The sequence below is a fragment of the Entelurus aequoreus genome, linkage group LG07 (assembly GCF_033978785.1).
Source record: "Entelurus aequoreus isolate RoL-2023_Sb linkage group LG07, RoL_Eaeq_v1.1, whole genome shotgun sequence".
NCBI classification, from domain to species: domain Eukaryota; kingdom Metazoa; phylum Chordata; class Actinopteri; order Syngnathiformes; family Syngnathidae; genus Entelurus; species Entelurus aequoreus.
In genome coordinates, this window is record NC_084737.1 from 59,873,854 (window position 1) to 59,898,453 (window position 24,600).

General features: G+C 36.4%; 2 protein-coding genes across 2 annotated transcripts in view; one reads left to right on the forward strand and one right to left on the reverse strand.

Moving 5' to 3' along the window:
* The window catches only part of ube3a (ubiquitin protein ligase E3A), a 31,472-nt gene extending 29,878 nt beyond the window's left edge, over positions 1 to 1,594 (forward strand). The window contains exon 11 of the mRNA XM_062054099.1: positions 82 to 1,594. Coding sequence (XP_061910083.1) covers positions 82 to 202 — 121 coding nt within the window. The 3' untranslated portion in view covers positions 203 to 1,594. The remainder of the gene's footprint in view (positions 1 to 81) is intronic.
* On the reverse strand, positions 694 to 23,611 carry LOC133654093 (cyclic nucleotide-gated channel cone photoreceptor subunit alpha-like). Its single transcript, XM_062054100.1, has 8 exons — positions 23,397 to 23,611; positions 7,133 to 7,186; positions 6,944 to 7,027; positions 6,780 to 6,836; positions 4,110 to 4,286; positions 3,668 to 3,769; positions 3,483 to 3,589; positions 694 to 3,406 (listed from the first exon to the last, which is right to left on the reverse strand). Exons 2-8 carry the CDS (start codon positions 7,180 to 7,182, stop codon positions 2,058 to 2,060), a joined length of 1,926 nt encoding a protein of 641 aa, XP_061910084.1. The 5' UTR covers positions 7,183 to 7,186; positions 23,397 to 23,611; the 3' UTR covers positions 694 to 2,057.
* Between the last annotated feature and the right edge of the window lie 989 nt (positions 23,612 to 24,600).

A 24,600-nucleotide genomic window follows, 5' to 3' on the forward strand; every position in this document is an offset into this window, starting at 1 on the left:
TTCTTTATGCAATGATGATGCAATAATAATCATAATCATCCATGTCTATGTCCACTCCCCTCTCCCTCCACTCTGCAACAGACTACCAACATCTCATACTTGCTTTAATGTGCTACTGCTGCCAGAGTACAGCAGCAAGGAGAAGCTGACTGAGCGACTGCTGAAAGCCATCACCTATGCCAAAGGGTTTGGCATGCTCTGAGGCCCTGCCCGGTACAACTTTTACCACCACATGTCCCTAATGCACTGCAAATAGACTCTTTGTCTGCCCATTTGGTCCCGCCCTTCTTTTTTTAATCCGGCAAGATGTAAGCGGCGGCAGAGGGGGAAAAAATGGTAGTCCCTCCACTGAGCCTACATAGTCAAGCAACATTATCAGTCCGTGTAAGCACAGAGATGTCCTGATCAAAGTACTCATCTACATGGGATGTGCTGCTGCCTCCCACCTTTCTTTTTGATGTAAAGAAAAAATCATTTATGTAATTATTTATTTGAAGTTAAACCTGGGTTTTTCATCCTCAGTGAAACAGAACATGGTAAAAAGTTTAATACTAATCAATCAATGCAAATCTGGGACAAAGCACTATAACCAATTGCTTTTGTCTGGCATTACTGAACATAAAGTTATCTTTCGAAGTTAGTTTTTTTTTAAGAGTAGCATTAGCTACTCTTAAAAAAAACAGGAAAACGCTCACAATTCCAATTGCAAAGCAACAGTTTTTTGCTCCAATTCTCTCTTTTCAATCTTATGGGAGGGCATCATTAGACCGAGCTGTGTAAGTGCACTTAGACTTTTTTCAGAATGTTTTTTGTGGGGGGCCCACAGGTTGCCACGATTGTCTGAAGCATTTTTTGTTTCCATGTCTTCCTGTGTTGACGATACTTAAATAAAAACAAAACAATATTTATATATGATGACACTTTGGATATGATATTTGGCCCTATGAACACAATACAGTTTGCTGATTAGCTCAAATCCGTAAAGCCCATTGTGTTGTGTATTTCTGAAAAACTTTATTCGGAGAAGAACACCTGTTCCCTTTTTGACAAAGGTAGTTCAGCAAAGTCTTAGGTTTCGCTGCAAACTTTTGAGTTGATTTAGCCTGAGAGAGGAAACTGATTTGAATGAGTTCATTCAACTCTTGAGTAGGTTTAATTTGTGCCATTACTTGCTTTTAATCATGTGAGTGCTTAAATACATCCACACTAAGAAGTATGGCAACATTTGAGTTTGTCAATTAAAATATATTTCAAATACAAAGTAAACTTTCCACCCTAGAGTCTATCACTTCCCCAGTCTTCGCTGCCACACCTTCACACGTGGAACAATTTTCAGGGATTCTCCGCAGCTCCTTTGTCACGGCAATCTTCATGTTGTCCGACACTCCAAAACGGATCCTCTTGATGACTCCTTTGAATTTGGAAAAGAGGAGAAAAATCACGTGGTGCCAGGTCAGGTGAGTAAGGTTGCTCCAGCATGGCGTTGTCCTGCCCCAACTCTCACCTCTTCTTGCGCACTAAACAAAGCAAACGCTGCAGGCTGTCTTGTTGATCACCCTGTAGCAAGAACTTGCAGTGTACGATGCCCCTCCCATAAAATGTTGATGATTGATAGATGTGTGTGTACATATAAATAGGAGAATACATAGTTTGCATAATGTGTCGTGTTTCAATTTCATTTTTATTTGGAACATGTCAAAACTTCACAAGCACACATTGTGCTCAAGTGATCAACCTTCCAAAAGTAGCAGAGTTGTCTGGTCCCAGACCTGTGCCATGAGCAACAAAATGAAAGACCCAACTGAAACCCACATGATCTAGCACTTGGTGACGGAGAGCAAGGAAACTCTCCCCCAATGAGAAAAAAACCCTCAGATAAAACCCAGGCAGTGTGGGATGGCCATCCGTCTCGAGCGAGTTAAGAAAACAAGCTTGTCACGTGCATATTAAAATGATAGTCTTTATTAACATAGCGAACTGAAGATGACTATCTCCAAAACAGAACCCATCTGAAGAAGAATTGCTAAGAAGACCAACTCCCAAACGCATGCTAGTCATCAGCGACTGAGGGTTGTGACTTGATTTGTCAAATTAGTAAGTCGTTGTTTGAGTTTTCGCTGGGACGATTCGTAATGACCTGTCAGCTTTTTAAATTTGAGCGTCATGACATCCAAGCTAGCCTCAACTCCGTTCACTTTTTCTTCCAAATCTTTGGCGTCTCTCGCTGTGACAAGTGACTCATCTATGAGGTTGTCCTTCATCAGAATAGCCCGACCTTTATCTTCCAAAGCGTTCTTAGCGTCAGGGTACTCGGTGAGCGCCTCCATCAGGTCGTCTTTAGATAAGGCAAATAGGTCTGAGTAGCCCACACTTCGAATGTTGGCTGTTCTTCGATTTCCAGCCTTACTCCCCTTGATGCCCAAAATGCTGATCTCTCCAAAGTAAGCGCCATCACTAAGGACCACGAACTGGGTCACCCCATCATCCGCCACAACCGCTAGCTTACCTTCCTTAATAATGTACATTTCCCTTCCAATGTCCCCCTTTTTACAAATGTAGTCACCCGGACTAAAAACTTGGGGTTGCAATTTGAGGACTAACTCAACAAGCAAACCTGCCTCACAGTCTTGAAAAATGCGTACTTTACTCAGTGTTTCCAGATGAACGTTGATGGCGATCTCGGCCTTGAGCTTATCTGGAAGGTTTTTAAGCACCTGCTTTTCATCGCAAGTTTTCTCCTCCGTCCACAAGTAATCGAACCACTTGACCACTCTGACTTCCAGGTCTTTGGTGACCTTCCGAAACTGCATGTATTGCTTGATAGAATCTATCTTGGCCTGGAACTCCACACGAGCGGCGTTCATGTTAGATATCATGGCACCAACATTGCCTACAATTGTAGCAAAGATCAAAACCCCAGTGAGAAAGTCGACCACAACAAAGAAGTACTCGATGTCACGAACTGGAGGTGGTGTCTCCCCAATGGTGGTCAGGGTCAATGTGGACCAATAGAAGCAGTATATGTACTGCCTGGCGAGACGTTGGAAGTCAGCATTTTTTGTTCCAGGATAAACCCATGTGTCCGATCCAAATCCCAGAACCTTGGAGATTGCAAAATAGAGGCAAGCATTCCAGTGGATAATTATGATAATGTAAAGTACAAGATTGCCAATTCGAAAAATATTTGGGAAGTTGGTGCGAGTCTCAGTTCTGTCAAAAAATTCAAAAAGCCGAGCCAACCTAAAGAGGCGATTGAACCTCCACTCTGGATTGTTGACTCCAATTTGGAAAAAGACAACATCAGTGGGAATCATGGATACAATGTCCAGTTGGAACTGGCGTGTTTTCATGTACTTTTCCTTCAGTACCTTTGGATCCCGAACAAGCAGCCCTTGCTCCAAGAAACCTATGAGAAACCAGAGCTTGATTATTACTATCAAGGTCCTTGTAAGAACTGCAGACAATCAGCCAAGTTCACAAACCTGTTCTTGCTCGCACAAAAGTGTCTGCACAGTAAAGGACATCTGAGGTGTAGTCCAACACCATCCACAACACTATGTTAGTGTTCTGCAGCTCATTGAAGCAGGACCTGTAGTGCACCAACACATTGAATAAGTTGTGAAATTGAAACTATACCTTCATTACTTCATGCGAAATCAGTCCAGACCTGGCCACCAGGAACATCAGATTATAGAAGACCGGGATGGAGATGGTGCTTAACCAGTAATAGTATGTATCCGTGGCAGGGTCCATGATCCACACCTCCTTTCTGAAGAAATAACCATCACCATTTTAATATTTATAACTTAGCAGAACTACCGTCGTTCTTTGGATAATCTAATGGAGCCTATCCCAGCTGCACTCGGCTTTGAGCTAAAAGCTCTAGGCTGTCAACCTGTTGTTCAGTCACCTTGTGAGTGAACATGCCATCTGGTACACACATCAATGTTAAAGGTTATGTTATACTTGATGAATCAGAATTTTTAACTGTACAAACTTTAACGACACTTGAATGAAGTCACGTAGTCAGTTTGGCTAAGGCTATATTTTTGAAATTGGTCAGAATAGAATCAGATTTTCTAGAATGGAAAAATTCCTGCGTAACCTACGGTTCTTCCTTTTTATCATCCTTCTTGTCATCTTTTTTATCGTCTTTCTTGTCATCTTTTTTATCGTCTTTCTTTTCCTTGTCATCTTTCTTTGGATCTTCCTTCTTCTCGTCTTGCTTGTCCTTGTCATCTTTCTTTGGATCTTCCTTCTTCTCGCCTTGCTTGTCGTTTTGTTTGCTGAAGAAGAAAGTTGTAATAATTAGCTGCATAGTAAGGTTGTTTTGTTTTACAATAGCTCTGGTGTCCTGAAGGGGGCACTGTAACAGCACACACTATTTAACGTGTCCTATTTACCCACTTACTATTTACAATGGAAACCATTGAGGCCACATTGCAGTTATGGCTCCACTCAGAATGGTTGTAACAGTGAATAATATATGATAATAGATGTATCATGATTGGCCTCATGATATTATTGCACAATTGCCTACACATTCGAAAATGTTAGACTTTTTGTAAATTCATTGCAAAAAAAAAAAAATCTCAATTTTAAAAATAAGAATAAACGCTAAAGCTCTGGTGAAGGAGCTGTGGGTTTCCACCGTAAAATCTGTTGACATTTTTACAATTGTACAATTTGATGGAGAACTTGCTTTGAAATTATGAGTCAGGCTGATATTTAAATATTTATTTTTAATTTAACAAAACATTTTCTGAATGTATGATGTACAGTACAGGCCAAAAGTTTGGACACACCTTCTCTCCATTCAATGTGTTTTCATTATTTTCATGACTATTTACATTGTAGATTGTCACTAAAGGCATCAAAACTATGAATGTGGAGTTATGTACTTAACAAAAAAAGGTGAAATAATTGAAAACATATTTTATATTCTAGTTTCTTCAAAATAGCGACCCTTTGCTCTGATTGCCGCTTTGCACGCTCTTGGCATTCTCTCGATGAGCTTCAAGAGGTAGTCACCTGAAATGGTTTTCATTTCACGGGTGTGCTTGAAGCTCATCGAGAGTGTGCAAAGGGTGCCTATTTTGAAGAAACTAGAATATAAAACGTGTTTTCAGTTATTTCACCTTTTTTTGTTAAGTACATAACTCCACATGTTGTTCATTCATAGTGTTGATGCCTTCAGTGACAATCTATAAATAGTCATGAAAATAAAGAAAATGTATTGAATGAGAAGGTGTGTCCAAACCTTTGGCCTGTACTGTACATATTTTATATTTGTTGCATATTAGATAATATTAAAGTTTAAAAGGTATGCAATTGCAAGAAGTATTATGGATTTGTTTACTGCTGTGAAATGAGTATTTTTCAATCATATTAATATTGATTAACTGCAGGTTATTACTTGATTTCATAATTGAAATTAACTCAAGAAAAGACCCCAATATTTTTACACAAATGCAATTAATGCGTGATAAATCTGAGTATACACATGATTGATGCAGTCATTTTTGTGATTAATCGCACCATTGAACTAGTTCTGTTTGACAGCCCTCAGTTTTTTCGGTCAAAATGTAAAGAAAGAATACTTTTTAGTAAGAACAGAAAGTGAATGTATTACTTCCAGGCTTTTAAAATGATAAGGAGGCTAGATGTGGCCTTCGGGTCTTGGCTCAAGACCTCTTTAGTTTTGGGCGTACATTAGGCTGCTAAGCATGCTCTACTTATTTTCACCAGTATAACCATTGCTAGCATTGGTTGTAGTTCGTTTTAGTCTTTGTTTTCTGATAGTACTGACAATAACCATATAATTGCCATTTGTTGTGATATTGTACTATGCATGACGTACTTCTTCCTGAAAATAGCCTAATTTCTGTATAAAATGTGATGTTTTATTGATAAAACAGCTCAATTTGTGTTTCATCTGACATAACATGGACAAAGATAAGACATTCTGGAGGAAAGTTCTGTGGTCAGATGAAACAAAAATGTAGCTGTTTGGCCACAATACCCAGCAATATGTTTGGAGGAGAAAAGATGAGGCCTTTAATCCCAGGAACACCATTCCTACCGTCATGCATGGTGGTGGTAGTATTATGCTCTGGGCCTGATTTGCTGCAAATGGAACTGGTGCTTTACAGAGATTAAATGGGACAATGAAAAAGGTGTATTACCTCCAAATTCTTCAGAACAACCTAAAATCATCAGGTTTTGTCTTGGACGCAATTGGGTGTTCCAACAGGACAATGACCCAAACACACGTCAAAAGTGGCTAAATCAGGCAAGAATGAACGTTTTAGAATGGCCTTCCCAAAGTCCTGATTTAAACGTGTGGACAATGCTGAAGAAACAAGTCCATGTCAGAAAACCAACAAATGTAGCTGAACTGCACCAATTTTGTCAAGAGGAGTGGTCAAAAATTCAACCAGAAGCTTACCAGAATCTTGTGGATGGCTACCAAAAGTGTCTTATTGCAGTGAAACTTGCCAAGGGACATGTAACCAAATATTAACATTGCTGTATGTATACTTTTGACTCAGATTTGGTCACATTTTCTGTAGACTCATAATAAATTTATAAAAGAACCAAACTTCATGAATGTTTTGTGAACAACAAGTATGTGCTCCAATCACTCTATCACAAAAAAATAAGAGTTGTAGAAAATATTGAAAACTCAAGACAGCCATGACATTATGTTATTTACAAGTGTACCGGTATGTAAACTTTTGACCACGATTGTATATTGTTATATATCAATGTAATCGTACCCGTCGTTGTTGTTGCAGTTGTTCATGTTTTGTTCAGCCAAAGGCCACAGAGAGTTGCTAGAAGAACAACAAATATGTTAATTAAAATAAGTAATTCTTTTTTAAAATTATTTAAACAATTAATTACACCAAAGGTGTCCAATGTGGTCTTCCAAAAAGCTCACTTCATGTTCTTTGTTCTACGGTGGCGCCGGTTGAACTCTGGAGGTCTTTGCCGGTTATGACCAGAGTGCATTATGTGAGCCAATCTTGCAAAAGAGAACACATGAGGGAAACACAATGTATATGGACTTCAGTTTTGCTTAGTGTTTTTACGAATAGTAGTAGTTGCTACTACGTGAGCCCAAACTTACCTGTATAGCAGTCCTGTTTCCGAAAAGGTGTGCGGATTCTGAATGTCCATCGCCCTGAGAAAAAAGGTGTCAGTGACTTTTTTTGAACAGTGTGGGAAATAATTTACAACAAACACATGAACAGTCCATATTCTTTTGCTAGGTTCATTTTAACAGAGTGAAACAGATTACCAACAAAAATATTTTTTCGTTTGAAGTCTATAAATCAAAAAAAGTATTTGATCCCTTAGCAAAACATGACTTAGTACTTGGCGCTATAACCCCAAAGGAGAAGGTTTCTACCTGTATGTGTGACTGTCGGGATGATGTTAGAGTTGAGTTAATGCCAAAGACCTCAAATATGCTCTTATGTCACCACATCACATTTACCTTAGACCTGTCTGACTTATTCATGTGGTCTCAGCTCGCAGTTTGAGATCATAAACTCCTGTGTAATTCTAAGCTTACCACTCAACCTTCTTAGAATCATCCCTTCCCCAAGAGCTCCACAGTGAGGGCATTGACTCAGTATTATTTTAGCTTCTTGGAAATGGTCTTGTATTCTAACCTTTTTGTAGCTCTTTGATCTTTTGACTGAGGATCTTTGGTCTTGCCCTTATCTAATATGCACATACAGTATATAGTACATGTCATTGTGTTTTGTGCAGCTCTTTGAGACATCTGTGATGAAGGGCTATACAAATAATCTTTGATTGATTGATTGACCTAATATGCACATATTTAGTACCTAATGTGTACATACATAGTACCAAATATGTACATTTATAGTACAAACCCCGTTTCCATAGGAGTTGGGAAATTGTGTTAGATGTAAATATAAACGGAATACAATGATTTGCAAATCATTTTCAACCCATATTCAATTGAATGCACTACAAAGGCAAGATATTTGATGTTCAAACTCATAAACTTTATTTTTTTTGTGCAAATAATAATTAACTTAGAATTTCATGGCTGCAACACGTGCCAAAGTAGTTGGGAAAGGGCATGTTCACCACTGTGTTACATGGCCTTTCCTTTTAACAACACTCAGTAAACGTTTGGGAACTGAGGAGACACATTTTTTAAGCTTCTCAGGTGGAATTATTTCCCATTCTTGCTTGATGTACAGCTTAAGTTGTTCAACAGTCCGGGGGTCTCCGTTGCGGTGTAGTAGAATTTCTGACCTTTGACCTATATTGCATGTCTGTCAAGAATGTACGCTCATTTAATTTCTCTTCTATTCTGTGCCAGTGGGACAAAGGTGAATATGGAGTTGTGCCAACCTGTCTACAGAATGTTTAGAATTTCCAAATATGACTAAGAGATACAAGGTTGTTTTGGAACAGACAAAACCAAAACAAAACAATCATGACGCATTAGATAACAAACAATGACGCACAAGAGACATATAAAAAATGGCAGAAGACCGGAACTCGACAGTGATTTTGGCTTGTGTGTGTCTTGTTTACTCCGGAGTAACATGTGGTCTGTCTGCACGGCCAACTTAATTCAACCTGCTCTTCTGATAATGGGTAAATAAATTTGTTGTACTAAACTACTTTTGTTGCCTGTTTAAGCTTCGGACAATCCACTACAGTGGTATTTTAGGCTTCATAATGCGCCACACATTTTCAATGGGAGACAGGTCTGGACTACAGGCAGGCCAGTCTAGTACCCGCACTCTTTTACTATGAAGCCACGTTGATGTAACACGTGGCTTGGCATTGTCTTGCTGAAATAAGCAGGGGCATCCATGGTAGCGTTGCTTAGATGGCAACATATGTTGCTCCAAAACCTGTATGTACCTTTCAGCATTAATGGCGCCTTCACAGATGTGTAAGTTACCCATGTCTTGGGCACTAATACACCCCCATACCATCACAGATGCTGGCTTTTCAACTTAGCGCCTATAACAATCCAGATGGTTCTTTTCCTCTTTTGTCCGGAGGACACAACGTCCACAGTTTCCAAAAACAATTTGAAATGTGGACTCATCCGACCACAGAACACTTATCCACTTTGTATCAGTCCATCTTAGATGAGCTCAGGCCCAGCAAAGTCGACGGCGTTTCTGGGTGTTGTTGATAAACGGTTTTCGCCTTGCATAGGAGAGTTTTAACTTGCACTTACAGATGTAGCGACCAACTGTAGTTACTGACAGTGGGTTTCTGAAGTGTTCCTGAGCCCATGTGGTGATATCCTTTACACACTGATGTCGCTTGTTGATGCAGTACAGCCTGAGTGATCGAAGGTCACGGGCTTAGCTGCTTACGTGCAGTGATTTCTCCAGATTCTCTGAACCCTTTGATGATATTACGGACCGTAGATGGTGAAATCCCTAAATTCTTTGCAATAGCTGGTTGAGAAAGGTTTTTCTTAAACTGTTCAACAATTTGCTCACGCATTTGTTGACAAAGTGGTGACCCTCGCCCCATCCTTGTTTGTGAATGACTGAGCATTTCATGGAATCTACTTTTATACCCAATCATGGCACCCACCTGTTCCCAATTTGCCTGTTGTTCCAAATAAGTGTTTGATGAGCATTCCTCAACTTTATCAGTATTTATTGCCACCTTTCCCAACTTTTTTGTCACGTGTTGCTGGCATCAAATTCTAAAGTTAATGATTATTTGCAAAAAAAAAAATGTTTATCAGTTTGAACATCAAATATGTTGTCTTTGTAGCATATTCAACTGAATATGGGTTGAAAAAGATTTGCAAATCATTGTATTCCATTTATATTTACATCTAACACAATTTCCCAACTCATATGGAAACAGGATTTGTACATAATATGCACATACTGTATGTATATAGTACCTAATATGTACATATACATAGTACCTCATTTACCCATAAATAGTACGTAATATGCACATATATAGTACCTAATATGGACATATTGTACATCGTACTTAATATGCACATATATAGTACCTAATTTGCACATATATAGTACCTAATATGCACATGCCACATACTGTATGTAGTACCTAATATGCACATATATGTTGATGTACTACCAGTCTGTCGTTGCCAGTGTTCTGTACTACATCGTAGTGTGCTGGGGGGGCAGTACATCTAAGAAGGACAGCTCCAGACTGGAGAAACTGATCAGGCGGGCCGGTTCTACGATCGGAATAAAACTGGACTCACTGGTGACGTGGCAGAGAAGAGGACTGTGGAAAAACTAGTGAGCATCCTGGATGATGCCAGTCACCCTCTGCATACCTTTGTCAGTAGCCAGAGGAGCCTGTTCAGTGCTAGACTGCTTCATCCTAAGTGCAGGACTAATAGTCTAAAAAACTCCTTTGTCCCACATGCCATTAGACTGTACAACTCCTCTCTGGGGGTAGGGGGGTTACTAGGATGACAGGGGATGCAAAACAATAACAGTGCAATAATTTTTCATAACATGGTCACTACGGTCTAGTTTGTCTTGTTATATTCTTATTTTACTGTTATATTTTTTTTCTCATTGTTGCTTTTAATTTTTATTCTATTGTAATATTTTTCTATTTTGTTTCCATTTATACCCCCATTATTTACTTTTTACTTTTTAAATTCGATCTCAACTCTGTACACTGCTGCTGGAATTGTAATTTTCCTGAGGGAACTCTCCTGAAGGAATCAATAAAGTACTATCTATCTACAGTATATAGTACCTTATTTGCACATATATAGTACCTAATATGCACATACTGTATATAGTACCTAATATGCGTAATATGGGTTGAAAATGATTTGTAAATCATTGTATTCCGTTTATATTTACATCTAACCCAATTTCCCAACTCATATGGAAACAGGGTTTGTATATGTACATATGTATAGTACCTCATTTGCCCATTTATAGTACTTAATCTGCATATATATAGTATCTATTTTCCCATGTGCACGTGGATGCTGGAAGACCAGCTTTTGCACTTCTATTGAGTCTATTAGTGCTGTCGTTGTGTCAGTGCTGAGCGTCAAACATTTTGTGGATTCAATGGCTTTAAACACAAACAACCAAATATGAAGTTAAATCTATTAATACCTTTCTTAACCTAAACACTCAGTTCTGAAATACTGCAGTTGATTCATCAATGGAGAGGAAAAGTGTTGTCATGGCAACACTGGATGATCTACTTGTTAAATGTTCTCTGGCGTTGCTCTGTTGTATTCCCGACCATATGAAAACTGCTAAAATAATACCACTTTACAAAGGTGATACCACTTTACAAAGGTGGAAACAAACACGTGTACTCCAATTACAGGCCAATATCACTGCTTCCATAGTTCTCAAAGGTCATAGAGAAATTGTTTGCCATCAGGTTAAATACATTTATTTAATATATATTTTTTAAGCAATCAATATGGGATTCATCCTAATCACTCAGCTGCAACAGCAATAACTGACATGGCAGAAGAAATTTCAACTGCAATAGATAAAAAGGCCTATTTGTAGGCCTTCAAATAGCATTTGATACGCTCGATCATAAGTTATTATTGGTCAAATTGTACAAATATGTAATAAGAGGAGTGGCACATGAGTGGGTCAAAAGTTACCTGAAAGTGTGTGGAAGTTAATAATAAGAAATCTGCCTTACATAATATTATTTGTGGAGTGCCACAAGGATCGGTCCTTGGACCAATACTGTTTCTCATGTACTGTATGATATTACTATGGTTTCCAAATTGTTTAAGTGTGATTTATTTAGGGACAACACAACCTTATTTTATCCAGGACAACATATTGAAGATGTGTTAGAGGTTAGATGAATTTATCAAAATAAAAAGATGGTTTGATGTTAATAGGCTGTCCTTGTATACTGGTAAAACTAAGTTTATGGTTTTTTTGTAGTAGTAGAAAATTGCGGATGTCTCATTATACATTGAAGGAGTTGAGATTCAAAGAACAAAGGAGATCAAGTTTTTGGGTGTTATGATTGCTGAAAATATAAATGATACAAAGGTAAAATGTCTAAATCTATTGCTATTTTATTCTAAGTGAAGGAATTGCTAAATCAAAAAGCATTGTATATTTTGTATAATTCCTCGATTGCCTGTAAAACATACAGTATTTAAATCCAATTTTCCTTTTACAAAAGAGAGCTATAATAATAATTACTGGAAATGCATACAGGAAACCCACAAACCCAATATTCAAACAGTAAACGTATTGAAATGTAACAAATTGGTAGCGTATAATATCTTCAAAATCATGTACAAAGCACATACAAAATTTCTACCAAACAAGATTCTAAGAGATTTGTTCAAAGAGAAAGTAACTATAATTTAAAAGGAATTGAGATGTTTAGTAAATTGATATTGAGAACGGCGACAATGGACATAATAATTTCAGTCAAAGGTGGAACAAACTGGACAGTGGAATAATATGAAGTAAATATATTTCTATATTAAAAAAAAAAAATCATGATGATGTAATAGGTATGATTTGAAGTAATTTCGAGTTTTCATGTTTGTTTATTTTGTTGTATGTTATGAAATAGAAATATTGCCATAAGTTTTCCGAGTTGAACAACAAATGTAACTGTGTGAATAGGAGCTGATATAAGTTTATACTTCTTTCTGCTCCTTTTCATTCAGGATTTATTTCAATGATATGTTGATTGTTTTTTTTGTTTTGACCTTGAATACATTTTAAAAAAAGTGAAATGGAAATATGCTAAAGGTTTTAAGTGTTGTACATGCATACAAATGTTTTCAGTTTAATTTTAACGTTATATTTTTTTCTCTTGTTGAGGATATATATATATTTTTTTTTACATTCTTAGGTAGCAGATTAAAATTTGCTTTGTGCATAATTTTATTTGTTCGTAAATGCACCAACTCATTGAATTTTTATATTTATGATTCAATAAAAACTGTTCTGAATGTTCTCTATAACCAACATTACGTATTATTCTAACTGACCAGTTTCAGTTTATTTCGAACATGCATACAATACAATTACAATGTAATGCATCACATATTTCCACTTGTTTCATTAGAGCACGTCTGAAAAGCAGTAGGAAGAAGCAGAGCTTATTTAATTAACCCTACCCCTTTTCATACCATAGCAGTTTTTGTTAGGTTTTGAAATGCATGGCTGCGATGGTTGTGTTCTCTCGAATGCAGAAGGACAAGCAGGGAGGAGTCTGTTTTAATTCTTTGACGCAGAACGAAAATACAAAAACTCAGACGCTAATAAAGCGTGAAGCCAAAAAAACAAATAGTTGCCAAGTGTGAACAGCGAGAAAGTATATAAGAAGGGAAAACACTTGAGCGTGGTGAACACAAGACTAAACGTTGCGAGGAGCGAGCGTTGACCCAGCGACTTGTGCTGGGTGACTGAATAATATAAAGGGTAGTGATTAACCACAACAGATGGTGGGAACACTAACTACTGAAACAAGGGAAGGTGTGGAGAACTTGTTTCCACGGAAACCAAAAGTAAACAAAAGGAAAGATGTTAGAGCATGGAAACAGACTAACATAGGACAAAATCCACAAAACATAAATCAAGCCATCATCCAGGCATCGGATCATGACAGTTTTATACCATTTCTTTGTTCTCTGATTGTAACAGAACAGTGAATAAATAAATATACCACAAGTAAGTAAAACAAATATTAAACACAAAAATAATTATCTCCTTTAAAAAAAAAAAAAATCAAGCTTTTTACGATAATTGTTCTTCTTTGTACTTTGTGAACACTTGTATTTTGAACAGTCTCTTAAGTGTGATGTCTTACCTCCTGGTCATATTAGTGCATTGTTTGATTCCCTTGCTTAATCCATTCCATAATTTAATTCCACATACTGATATGCTAAAGGTTTTAAGAGTCGTACGTGCATACAAATGTTTGAAATTAGATTTTTCTCTAAGGTTATATTTTTCCTCTTTTGTTGAGAAGAATTGTTGTAAATTCTTAGGTAGCAGGTTATAGTTTGCTTTGTACATAATTTTAGCTGTTTGCAAATGCACTAAGTCGTTAATTTTAATATTTGTGATTCAATAAAGAGTTTGTATGTTCTTTATATCCAACATTATGTATTATTCTAATTGATCTTTTTTGTAACACAGTAGTGAATGAAGCGCTTTATTAATTATTGATGTGTTTCTCGCTGCTTTATGTTGTATATTTATTACATGAGGTTTCCAGTTCATTTTGTCATCTATTATTACACCCAAAATGTATTTTCTTTTATCCTTTCAATATCTACTCCGTCTATCCGTATTTGTGTTTGACTTTTCATTTTTCATTCATTTATTTTTTTATTTCAGGCAATGACATAAAAAAGTACAAAGTTGACAACACATAATAATATAAATTAATATAGTGAAAAAGGTAATGTATAGTATGTAATGCATGATTGTCCAGTTTTGCCTGAAAGGGAGTGGGAAGAAGATAATTTATTTAATCCCACCCAGTTCTCCATTCAGTGATTATTCACATGAGTTTCACTGTTACTTTGTTGAAGGATTATAATACAGATGTTGTATCATAGTGGCATTACCACAGGTAACAATAATTATTACACTGTAACAATAATTTGTATCAACAATGTAGGAATAATGAATATACCAACAATGGTAATAGACAACATAGCAATAATGGTAAGGAAACATTGAGCACATGTTAACACTTTGAGACAGAGTACAACAGCAGGTCAAATGAAAGACCCTCATCTCTATATTTGAACCAGACCCCATGTTTGTATAATAGTTTAAATCGATTAATAGTTTGGCATTGCTTGTGTTGTAAGTCCAGTTTGTTCCATAGTTTTACTCCGCATACAGACACACAAAAACATTTACGAGTGGTTTGAGCTCTCGGCAATAAGAAATATCCAAAGCCTCTCAAGTTATGAGCCTGCACTCGTCTTATAAAAAAAACTTTGTAGATTAGGCGGCAATAATTAGTTAAATGCTTTATATACGATTATTAATGTATTATATTTAACAAGGTCATCAAATTTGAGCAACTTTGATTGCATAAACAGATTATGAGTATGTTCTAAATAACCAACGTTGTGAATGATCCGCACTGCTCTTTTCTGTAATACGATCAGAGGATGAATTGTGTTGTGGTAAGTATCCCCCCCATACTTCAACACAGTATGTAAGGAATAGGAGTACCAAGGTGCAGTATTGAGTACGGAGTGCATTTTCATTGAGGTATAGTTTTGCTTTGTTTATAATTGAGAGGCTTTTTGAGATTTTTGTTTTAATGTGTCTGACGTGAGGTTTCCATGATAGTTTACTATCAATTAATACTCCCAAAAATGTATTCTCATTTACGATTTCAATTTGGGTACCATCAATACTTATTTTCTGTTCAGACGTTATGTTGCGATTTCCAAACATCCCTATCTTAATTTTATTTATATTAAAAGATAATTGATTTGTGTCCATCCATTTTTTTACTATGTTTAGTTCTATGTTTACTGTATTTATGAGCTCATTATAATCATCACTACTGTAGAATATATTTGTGTCGTCTGCAAACAGTATAAATTTCAGTACTTTGGATGTATTAAACATATCATTAATACATACATTAAACAGTTTTGGCCCCAACACGGACCCTTGGTGGACACCACAAGCAATGCCAAGAGTATCAGATAAAAATGTACCCATTTTTACAAACTGTACCCTCCCCGTTAAATAACTTTTTAACCAGTCACCAGCCAGCCCCCTAATTCCATATCTTTCCATTTTATCTAGTAGAATTGAATGATTAATGGTATCAAAGGCTTTCTTTAGATAAATAAAAATACCAACTGCATATCTTTTATGCTCCAGTGCATTAGTAATTTCTTCAATAGCTTCAGTTATCGCCATTGAGGTTGTTCGTTTGGACCTAAAGCCATACTGACCGTCATTCATTATATGATGCTTCTCAAGAAAAGATTCAAGTCTAGAGTTAAATAGTTCCTCTAAGATTTTTGAGAACTGAGGCAAAAGATAGATTGGTCTGTAATTGGTGAAAGCGTGTTTGTTGTCACTTTTAAAGAGCAGAGTTAACTTAGTGATTTTCATTTGACTTGGAAAGCAGCCAGTCTGGAATGATAGGTTACATATATAAGTTAAGTGTTTTACAATATTCAGTATAACTTTTTGAACCAATATCATGTTGATATCATGGCAGTCAGTGGAGCACCTACTTTTACACTTCCGCACAATGTTTGCCACTTCCTGCTTATTTGTAGCTGAGAGGAAGAATGACGAAGAATTCTGTTCAATAGTTGATTTTGTAACTCCATTGTGTGGGATATCAACACCCAATTTAGGACCAACATTTACAAAAAAAACTATTGAACTTATTCACTACATTACTCATATTATAATCTTCACCGTTTTCATCAATAAAGTAATCCGGATAGGTCAACTTTGAATATCCTTGTTTGATTAGACTATTTAAAACATCCCATGTTCCTTTTATATTGTTTTTGTTTTCATATAGTTTTTTTTTGATAATATAACCGTTTGCCTGTTCTTATAATATCAGTTAATTTATTTTTGTACTTGTATCGTTGTTCAACTTCTTTTGTTTTTATTTTGATGAAAAGTTTGTACAGATTGTTTTTCTTTTTACAGGCATTAATTATCCCTTTTGTGATCCAAGGGCTATTTTTATTTTTTCCTTTTATAAAATATTCTTTTACAGGGCAATGTTTATTATGCAGGGAAGTAAAGATGTCTAAAAAATCTTCTGTAACATGTCCATATCAATACTTGGTGTGGTCTGTGTTCTTGGTGTGGGTAGCATTGAGATGATGTAGAAGTCACAAAGCTACATTGATACCAAGTACTGCATCAATGTCAATACTTTCTTCACCACCAAGACTTTTGCTTCCTCTGGCGTCCCATTTAGTTTGATGAAGATCTTACAGTTCGTTACCCAGGTTTGTTGAATCTTGCTTTGCCTTTTAAGTTGTCGTGCGATCCTTGCGATGTCAGCATTTTTCTTTGTCAAATGTTCATTTATGAAAACATCTGTACCTTTCAGTTTGCGTCCTTGCTTCAATAGTGCGATTTTCTTTTTCCTGTTTGTGAATCTCATGATGACAGCTGGTGGTCTCTGGTTCCTCATGGGCAGTGGGTGGCAAGCCTCGATGTGCTCCAGGTCCATCTATATCTTTCTCTTCTACTGTTACCAAATAGCATTATTTTAGTTTTACTGAGATTCAAAGATAGTCTGTTTTTGTCAAACCATCTTTTTAATTTGTTAATTTCTTCTGTTATTATTTGCATTAGCTTCTGTGTGTTCTCTCCTAAACAAAACACAGTTGTATCATCTGCAAATAATACTAACGTTAAGTCCTTTGTAACTTTACAAATGTCGTTTATATAATAAAGTACTATCTATCTATCTATCTTATATAAAGATTGAACAATTTTGGTCCGAGTATTGATCCCTGAGAGATGCCACAAGATATTTCCAGCTCTGTAGAAGTGTGTTCGCCTATCTTCACGTATTGCTTCCTGTTGGGTAAGTAGCTTGTTACCCAGTTCAAGACCAACCCTCTGATGTCATACCGTTCTGATTTGTTTATTAAGATATTATGATTAATTGTGTCAAATACTTTTGTTAAATCCATAAACACTGCAGCAGCACATGTTTTGTTATCTATATCATTGGTGATCTCTTCTGTTATTTTGATTAATGCCATTGATGTTAAGATGTTGGCTCTTTATTTGCATTGGTTGCCTGTGAGTGTTTCCTTTTAATTTATGAATTTGTCCAAATCTGTTGTTAAACAGTTTTTCAATAATTTTAGTGGATAATGTGGAAGTAGAGAAACAGGTATGTAGTTTGTAAACTTGTGTTTGTCTCCAGTCTTATAAATTGGTACGACTTTTGCTATTTTCATTTGATCTGGTAATGTGCTTCTTTGAAATGATAGGTTGCTGATATATGTTAAAGGTTCTGAAATCTCTTCAATAACCTTTTTTTTATCGTTTCCATGTCAAATCCGTTACAATCAGTTGAGGTCTTGGATTTACTTTTTTTCACCATATTAATAATTTCCTTTTATGTCACTCCTAGGAACATAGAGTTGGGATTTCTGTCTATAGTGTCATTCAAGTCCTCAACTGACTCGGGATCTGGAATCTTTTCCTCCAGATTTGCTCCAACGTTTACAAAGTAAACTTTGTTCATTTTGTCATTTTTTACATTTCCATCTAAGAAGTATTTAGGATAATCTTTCTAGCACCATTTATAATAATGCTATTTAGGATGCTCTCATGTTGTTTTTGTTCCGGTCTAACAACTGACTGTTATATTCTTTCCTTAGCTTGTTTGTATACGTTTTGTACTTGTTTTCTGTCTTTGTAGATCTTTGTTATAAATGCTCTGTATTAAGTATTCTTCTTTTTGCAAGCATTTTTCAACCCTTTTGTTTTCCACGGTTGATTGTTTTTCTTTTGCTTCTTACTAAGTTGTTTCAATGGACAATGTTTGTCATAAAGCATCTCAAAAGTATTAAAAAAATTACCACCTGCATCATCTACATCATTTTCACTGTGGACATTGTCCCAACTTTGATTTCTCAGATCATTCTTGAAAACTGTCATACTTTTTTCTGTGCAAATTCTTAGAAATGTATTTTTGTCATCAATGTTCCTCTTCTTGTAGTTTCCGTCGTAGATTATGAAAACTGGCAGATGATCACTGATATCAGATATTAGCAGGCCACTTGTGGTATTATCAAAATCATTAGTAAAAAATATTATCAGTAAGTGTGGCGCTGTGTCCTGAGATTCTGCTTGGTCTTGTGGTTTTAGAATGTAAATTCAGGCTATACATTGTGTCTATAGTCATTTATCGACTTTTGTTTGTTAGGGTTCAAGAGGTCAATGTTGAAGTCTCTACATAAGAAAGTTTTTTTGACTGATTTCAGTGAAAGTTACCTTAATCCAGTTCTCAAACATATCAATGTTTGACTTAGGTGATTTAATATGTTCTTGTTTTTTTCATTATATATTTCAATGGTTATACATTCGAAGATATTATCAATAGCCAATGACATATTTTTTACCACTTTGTAGTTTTAAGTCCTTCATCGCGCACACAGTTACTACCCTCCATTTTTGTTGGTTCTGTTGATATAATTTAGTTCATATTCTTTCAGGTCAAAATCCATTCCTTTTTAGCATCTATCCATATTTCTGAGATAGCGATCACTTTGAAGGGTTTATTGAATTGTTCCAAAAATGCTTCAAATTGTTGTAGTTAGCATAAAAACATTTGATGTTTAAATGAATAATCGACAGTTTGTTGTCGATTTTAATGCTTCCGTTACATTGTTCGTCTGTATAATAAAAACAATTATTGCTTGTATGAAACAAAAAAATTGTATCTGGATCTATATCCTTATCTAATTCTGGACTATTGTAATCTATGCTGCTGAAGGTTTTCAGTTTCATACTTTCCTGTCCAGTAATCTATGTGTTGCTCTATGAATATTCATAAGTGTAAATGAATCTGCACCTGACTACATATCTTCTTGTTCGGTAATCCCTTGGAGTGTTGTAATTTTGTAGTTGAATGTCGATGTTCGTTTTCCGTCAGACTCCATTATCGTTGTTGTTTTGGGTCGCTCTGGAAGTTTCAATATTCGTGATTTCAGCATTGCGTTTAGTGAGGTGTTTGTTCATGTACCCTTCAGCTTTTTTCCCTGTGTCAGCAATGCCATTTTGGATTTCCTCTTGGCAAGCTTCAAGATGACGACTGGCGTGGTGTTGTTGCCTCTTCTATTCAGTGAAATGCACGCATCAATGGTGTTAATATCGACATCAATTTCGTTTGATTGCAGAAAGTTGACCACCTGTTGCTCCGTTGAAGCAGCGTCCATGTCATCTGGTTCTTCTCTAATGTCAACTGCTCTTGCATAGGATCGAGGATTGATACGTAGTCCTGCAATGATGAAGTCATTCTTTCGTGTAAACTGATCCATTTCCTCATTGATGTTTTCCAAAACACTGATATTTCCCAGATTGGTGATATCTGGTTGTTTGCCATTGAGCTGTTGTGTCAATGCAGCCATCTCCTCCCTAAAATATTTTTAAATTCAGTGTTATTTAGTTGCAGCTGTTGGCGCATGCTTCTATCTCCATTTTAATGTTCTCAACAACACTGCTGTGGTCCCAAAGGGTGTTGTATGGATGCTTGGGACTCTACTGTTGGCACAATGTTGCATTCTCCTCTTTCAGTTTCTCCACCTGCCCTTTTAATGCTGTGTAGTCTTCACTGAGAATCTTAATTTCTTCTCTGAACTTTCTAAATTCCATCATATGATCACAAGATTCTCTTGTCTCTCTGAAAACCAGGGGCCGTACTTATCAAGCTTCTTAGAGTGCCATTTTACACTTAAGTCCTGAGAATTTGCGAAATTTAGTCCTACTCTCAAACTTAAGATAAAAGCTTTTTATCAATGTTCTTAAGTCTAAGAATCACTCCTACTCTCCACAATATTTAAGAGACCTTCAGAGGTGTCTTAAGTGGTTAGGAGTTGCCAGCAGGGGATGGCACTGAGGCGAGAGAGACGTGCGCGAACGTTCAGGGAACGGAACAATGTTTTTTTTTTTTGATGACGAGCAGCTGATCAAACGGTATTGTTTAGACAGAGCGGATATTATTTTTGTCACAGATTTAATACTTTTCGATTCCTTGTTGATTTCTGCATATGTCTGCAGTGGGCTAGTATATATAGAGCCACCCACACCAGTTTCAAATTAGTTGCCTAATTAATGAATTGGAAAGAAAATGTTATGACAGTAGCGTATGTGTGTGGCCGTGAGGTGAGTGACGTCAGTGAGTGTGTGGGCGATAGAAGAGAGGGAGCGGTAGCGTGAGTGCCGGCGGGGACTAGTTTGTTTTGTATTATTTTGTAGTTTATTGTCAAAATATACACTCCCATTGTCCACTTAAATATTTCCAAGATATTTCTTTATTCTTAGACAACGGATTCCCTTCCGTGATTGGTCATTTCTATGGACACAGAAATTACGTCACCTAAAATTCCGTTTACGGCACATAATAATGTCGTAATTCAGCTCTGAGTGTGACACTTAATATTCAGTCCTACACTTCGCTGAAAGTGTGAGTAAGACGCTTGATAACTAACTTTTAAGTGCAGCTTTCAGCGAAGAATTTATTTACTCTTAAGTCAACTCTTAGCAGACTTCTTAGGAGTAATTCTAAGAAGCTTGATAAGTACGGCCCCTGTTCTTGGAGATCTGCGACATCTTTTTGTACACCATTGATAATCTGTTCATGGAGATTGTTGACATTTTTTCGTACCTCATTTATATCGTTTTGAAGAGTTCCTCTGTGTGTGTGTGTGTTTGCTTGCGTGTGTTTGCGTGCATGTGTGTATATATCTGTCAGAATAATTGTATCTAAGTTATCACAAAACTTTGTGTTTCCATGAGTTCCCGGCGAGAAGACAAAAGCTGTCTTTGAACCTACCAAGAAGAAGGCTTGTAAAACTCCACTGTGTAGGATGGGAAGCAACATGAAGGTGTTCTGTTTCTTTGATGTATTGTAATCCACAGAAAGATTTTGTTTTGACCCCCGAACTACAAAGCGGAGAGGAAGCAGGGCCTGACTCCCCTCCAGGGACCTCTTCTTTGAACTGTTTTACGACCTCTTCTTTGAACTCTTTTACGACCTTTTCTTTGAACCAACCTTTTCTTTGAACTGTTTTGTAATCAAAGGCAATGGCTGTTTACGACTCCCGTCCCTTTAGAAACAGCTGTTGCCATGTAATCAGGGAATGTCCAAATAAAAGAGGAGGCGTACAATCTTTCGGCAGAGCGTAGTGACACTTTACAAGGGTACATATGTATGCGTTTCTCCTCACTGAGCCAAATTTAATTATGTCTCTGTTTAATTCCTTGCTTCTTGTCTTGTTTAATAGATGTCATCAGTGTTTGAACCTGACAATATCTATACAGGAAAGGGATTTCATGTCATGGTTATAATTATTATCACAGTATTGCTATGTGCTCTAAAAGTATATATGCACACATTGGCAAAGTTATTTTAAAAACAAAATAGCTAAGATAAATAGTTTTGCAAACATAAAACTATTTTGCCTGTGTTGTTTCTTATGCTTCACTGATAGTGTTTTATTCTTAGTATTTTATCAGTTTTAATGGCTAAACTGTTTTTGTTTTGAACATAGGTTTGTACTGTAAAACTAAGATGAATTTAAATGAAAAGTGAAAAACAAATTAAATCTATATGTATTATATTAAATCTATATGCATTATTTATTATTTCTGGCAGGAGTTGTGGTATCCTACTCTTTTCAACAGTCCTTGACACGCCATAAAACACCTTGTAGGTTTATTGTGGACAATTAAATAGCTTAGTTGCTGTGATAGTAATGTGTTTATATAAATTGAGATTGTGGTCTGTCGTTTCTTAATGGGAAAAAAGATTGATTTCTCTTTTTTTACTCATGTTATGATTTAAGCTAGCAAGCTGGCACCAGTCAGTCTGGGAGTTCATGAAAGTACAGTTATCAGTCACAGTTAATTTTTTTTTTTTTTTTTTACGGTAATACTAACCCTCTGGAGTTTTAGCACAGTTAACATTTATAGTTACATCCCCAATACAGGTGAAACTCAAAACATTTTAATATCGTGCAAAAGCATTCATGTCAGCAATTCAACTTTAAACGTGAAACTAATGTGATAAACTAATTACATACAAAGTGAGATAATTCAAGCCTTTGTTATAATTTTGGTGATCATACAGTTTTTGAAAACCCCACATTTTCTGAGATTTTCAATTTGAGGTTGTGAATGTTGTCTGTCTGTGTTGGATCCGCCCGAATGCAGCTGAGAGGCTCCAGCACCCCTCACGACCCCGAAAGGGACAAGCGGTACAAAATGGATGAATAAACTGTGAACCATAATATTGACATTATATAAAAAGAAGGCTTGAAATATCTTAAGTTGCATTGGCCTGTGTAATATATTAGTTTAATCTTCTAAATAATTGCTGGAATAAACAAACCTTTGCTTGATATTCAAATGTTCGGAATTTCACCTGTAAATGATTTGATTTGAGACACAGCTTAAGTGTAAATTAAAAAGTGTACGAATTGAGACACAGCCTATGTTTATCACGGTTAGTTCAGTTCAGATCCTCTTCACCAAGATTAGGTCTAAAATTAGAATTGGTGTCTTGCATTTTGCATTCCATTCTCAAAAGTAGCTTTTGTCTTCAAAGGTAATATACAAGTGAACAGAAAATGAAGTGCATAACTTTACCTGTATTTTAGATACAAAAAGGAGCAGTCCCAATGTGACGGGTCAAAGTGCGACCTGCAATACTTCCATTTACCGTAAGCGCCGAGTGACCTCAGTCACATTAGATATGAGGATGGGTTGTTATGATGTATCGCTATATAATAGAGCAGATGAAAAAAATCTTCCCTCTCTTGCTGTTGATTTGTCCCCTTATGATCATGCGCTCTGCATTGCTTGCCAGCAGCCAACAATGTGTGGAGGAAGCAGCAGGGAGGGGGAGGAGACTGAACACCAAAGAGGATAAACAACATATTGGAACCATTTTGTTTATCTTTACTGATAGACTTCTCAGCTTTCAATAAAACTAATATAGATACAGTGGTACCTCAGTTTTCATACGCCCCACTTTTGGTATGATTCGGTTTTTAACAGAATGTTTTTCCAAAGGGAAGAGTTGTTTTAGTATACAGCCTTGGTCAGACATTTTGGAACAGATAAGTAACAAAATATGTAATTTACAAAATTGGGATGAACTACAATTTTAATTTCACCCAAAAATAACAATAAGCCTACTATCTGGCCCGGGGTTGTTCAAACTTTTCCCAGCAAGGACTGTATTCAGAAAAACCAAGGGATGCGGGGGCCACTTGATACATTTTTTAAGATACTAAAACCAATACAATGTCATTCAATTGGTGCTTAACTATCAGAACAAAACTGTTAGGAATAGGTGAGTGGATCCAAAGGATGCAGAGACGTATAGCGTGCTGTCAAGAGTTCTTCTCTTTATTCAAGAGGTAGCACAAAATAGCAAAAACAAAGCGATGGTGGAAAATGCAAAAAACACACCATGCAAAAAAACTACTAAAAGATACGATATCCCAAAAACCGAAAGCGCTAGACGAGGCTAGGAAAAAATACTTCATGAAAGAAGTAAAACAGAAAATAACAAAGTAGAAATAAAAACGCTAGCAAACCTGAAAAGATGGGCACAAGACGAACTAGGAAGTTCTCTGGCAAGATCACTGACATGTGCATCTGTTGAAAGCAGTAGACGAAGTTCCAGTGCTCACATGTTGTCAGCAGCCAGGTTAAAGGCCTACTGAAAATATTTTTATTTATTTAAACGGGAATAGCAGATCCATTCTATGTGTCGTATTGATCATTTCGCGATATTGCCATATTTTTATTGAAAAGGATTTAGTAGAGAAAATCGACGATAAAG

Coding starts and splice junctions, on each gene's coding strand:
- LOC133654093 (XM_062054100.1), bottom strand. CDS start 7,182: ATGGACATTCAGAATCCGCACACCTTTTCGGAAACAGGACTGCTATAC. Junction 6,837..6,943: donor CGTAGAACAAAGAACATGAA/GTGAGCTTTTTG, acceptor TTGTTCTTCTAG/CAACTCTCTGTGGCCTTTGG. Junction 3,590..3,667: donor CTGATGTTCCTGGTGGCCAG/GTCTGGACTGAT, acceptor GGTGCACTACAG/GTCCTGCTTCAATGAGCTGC.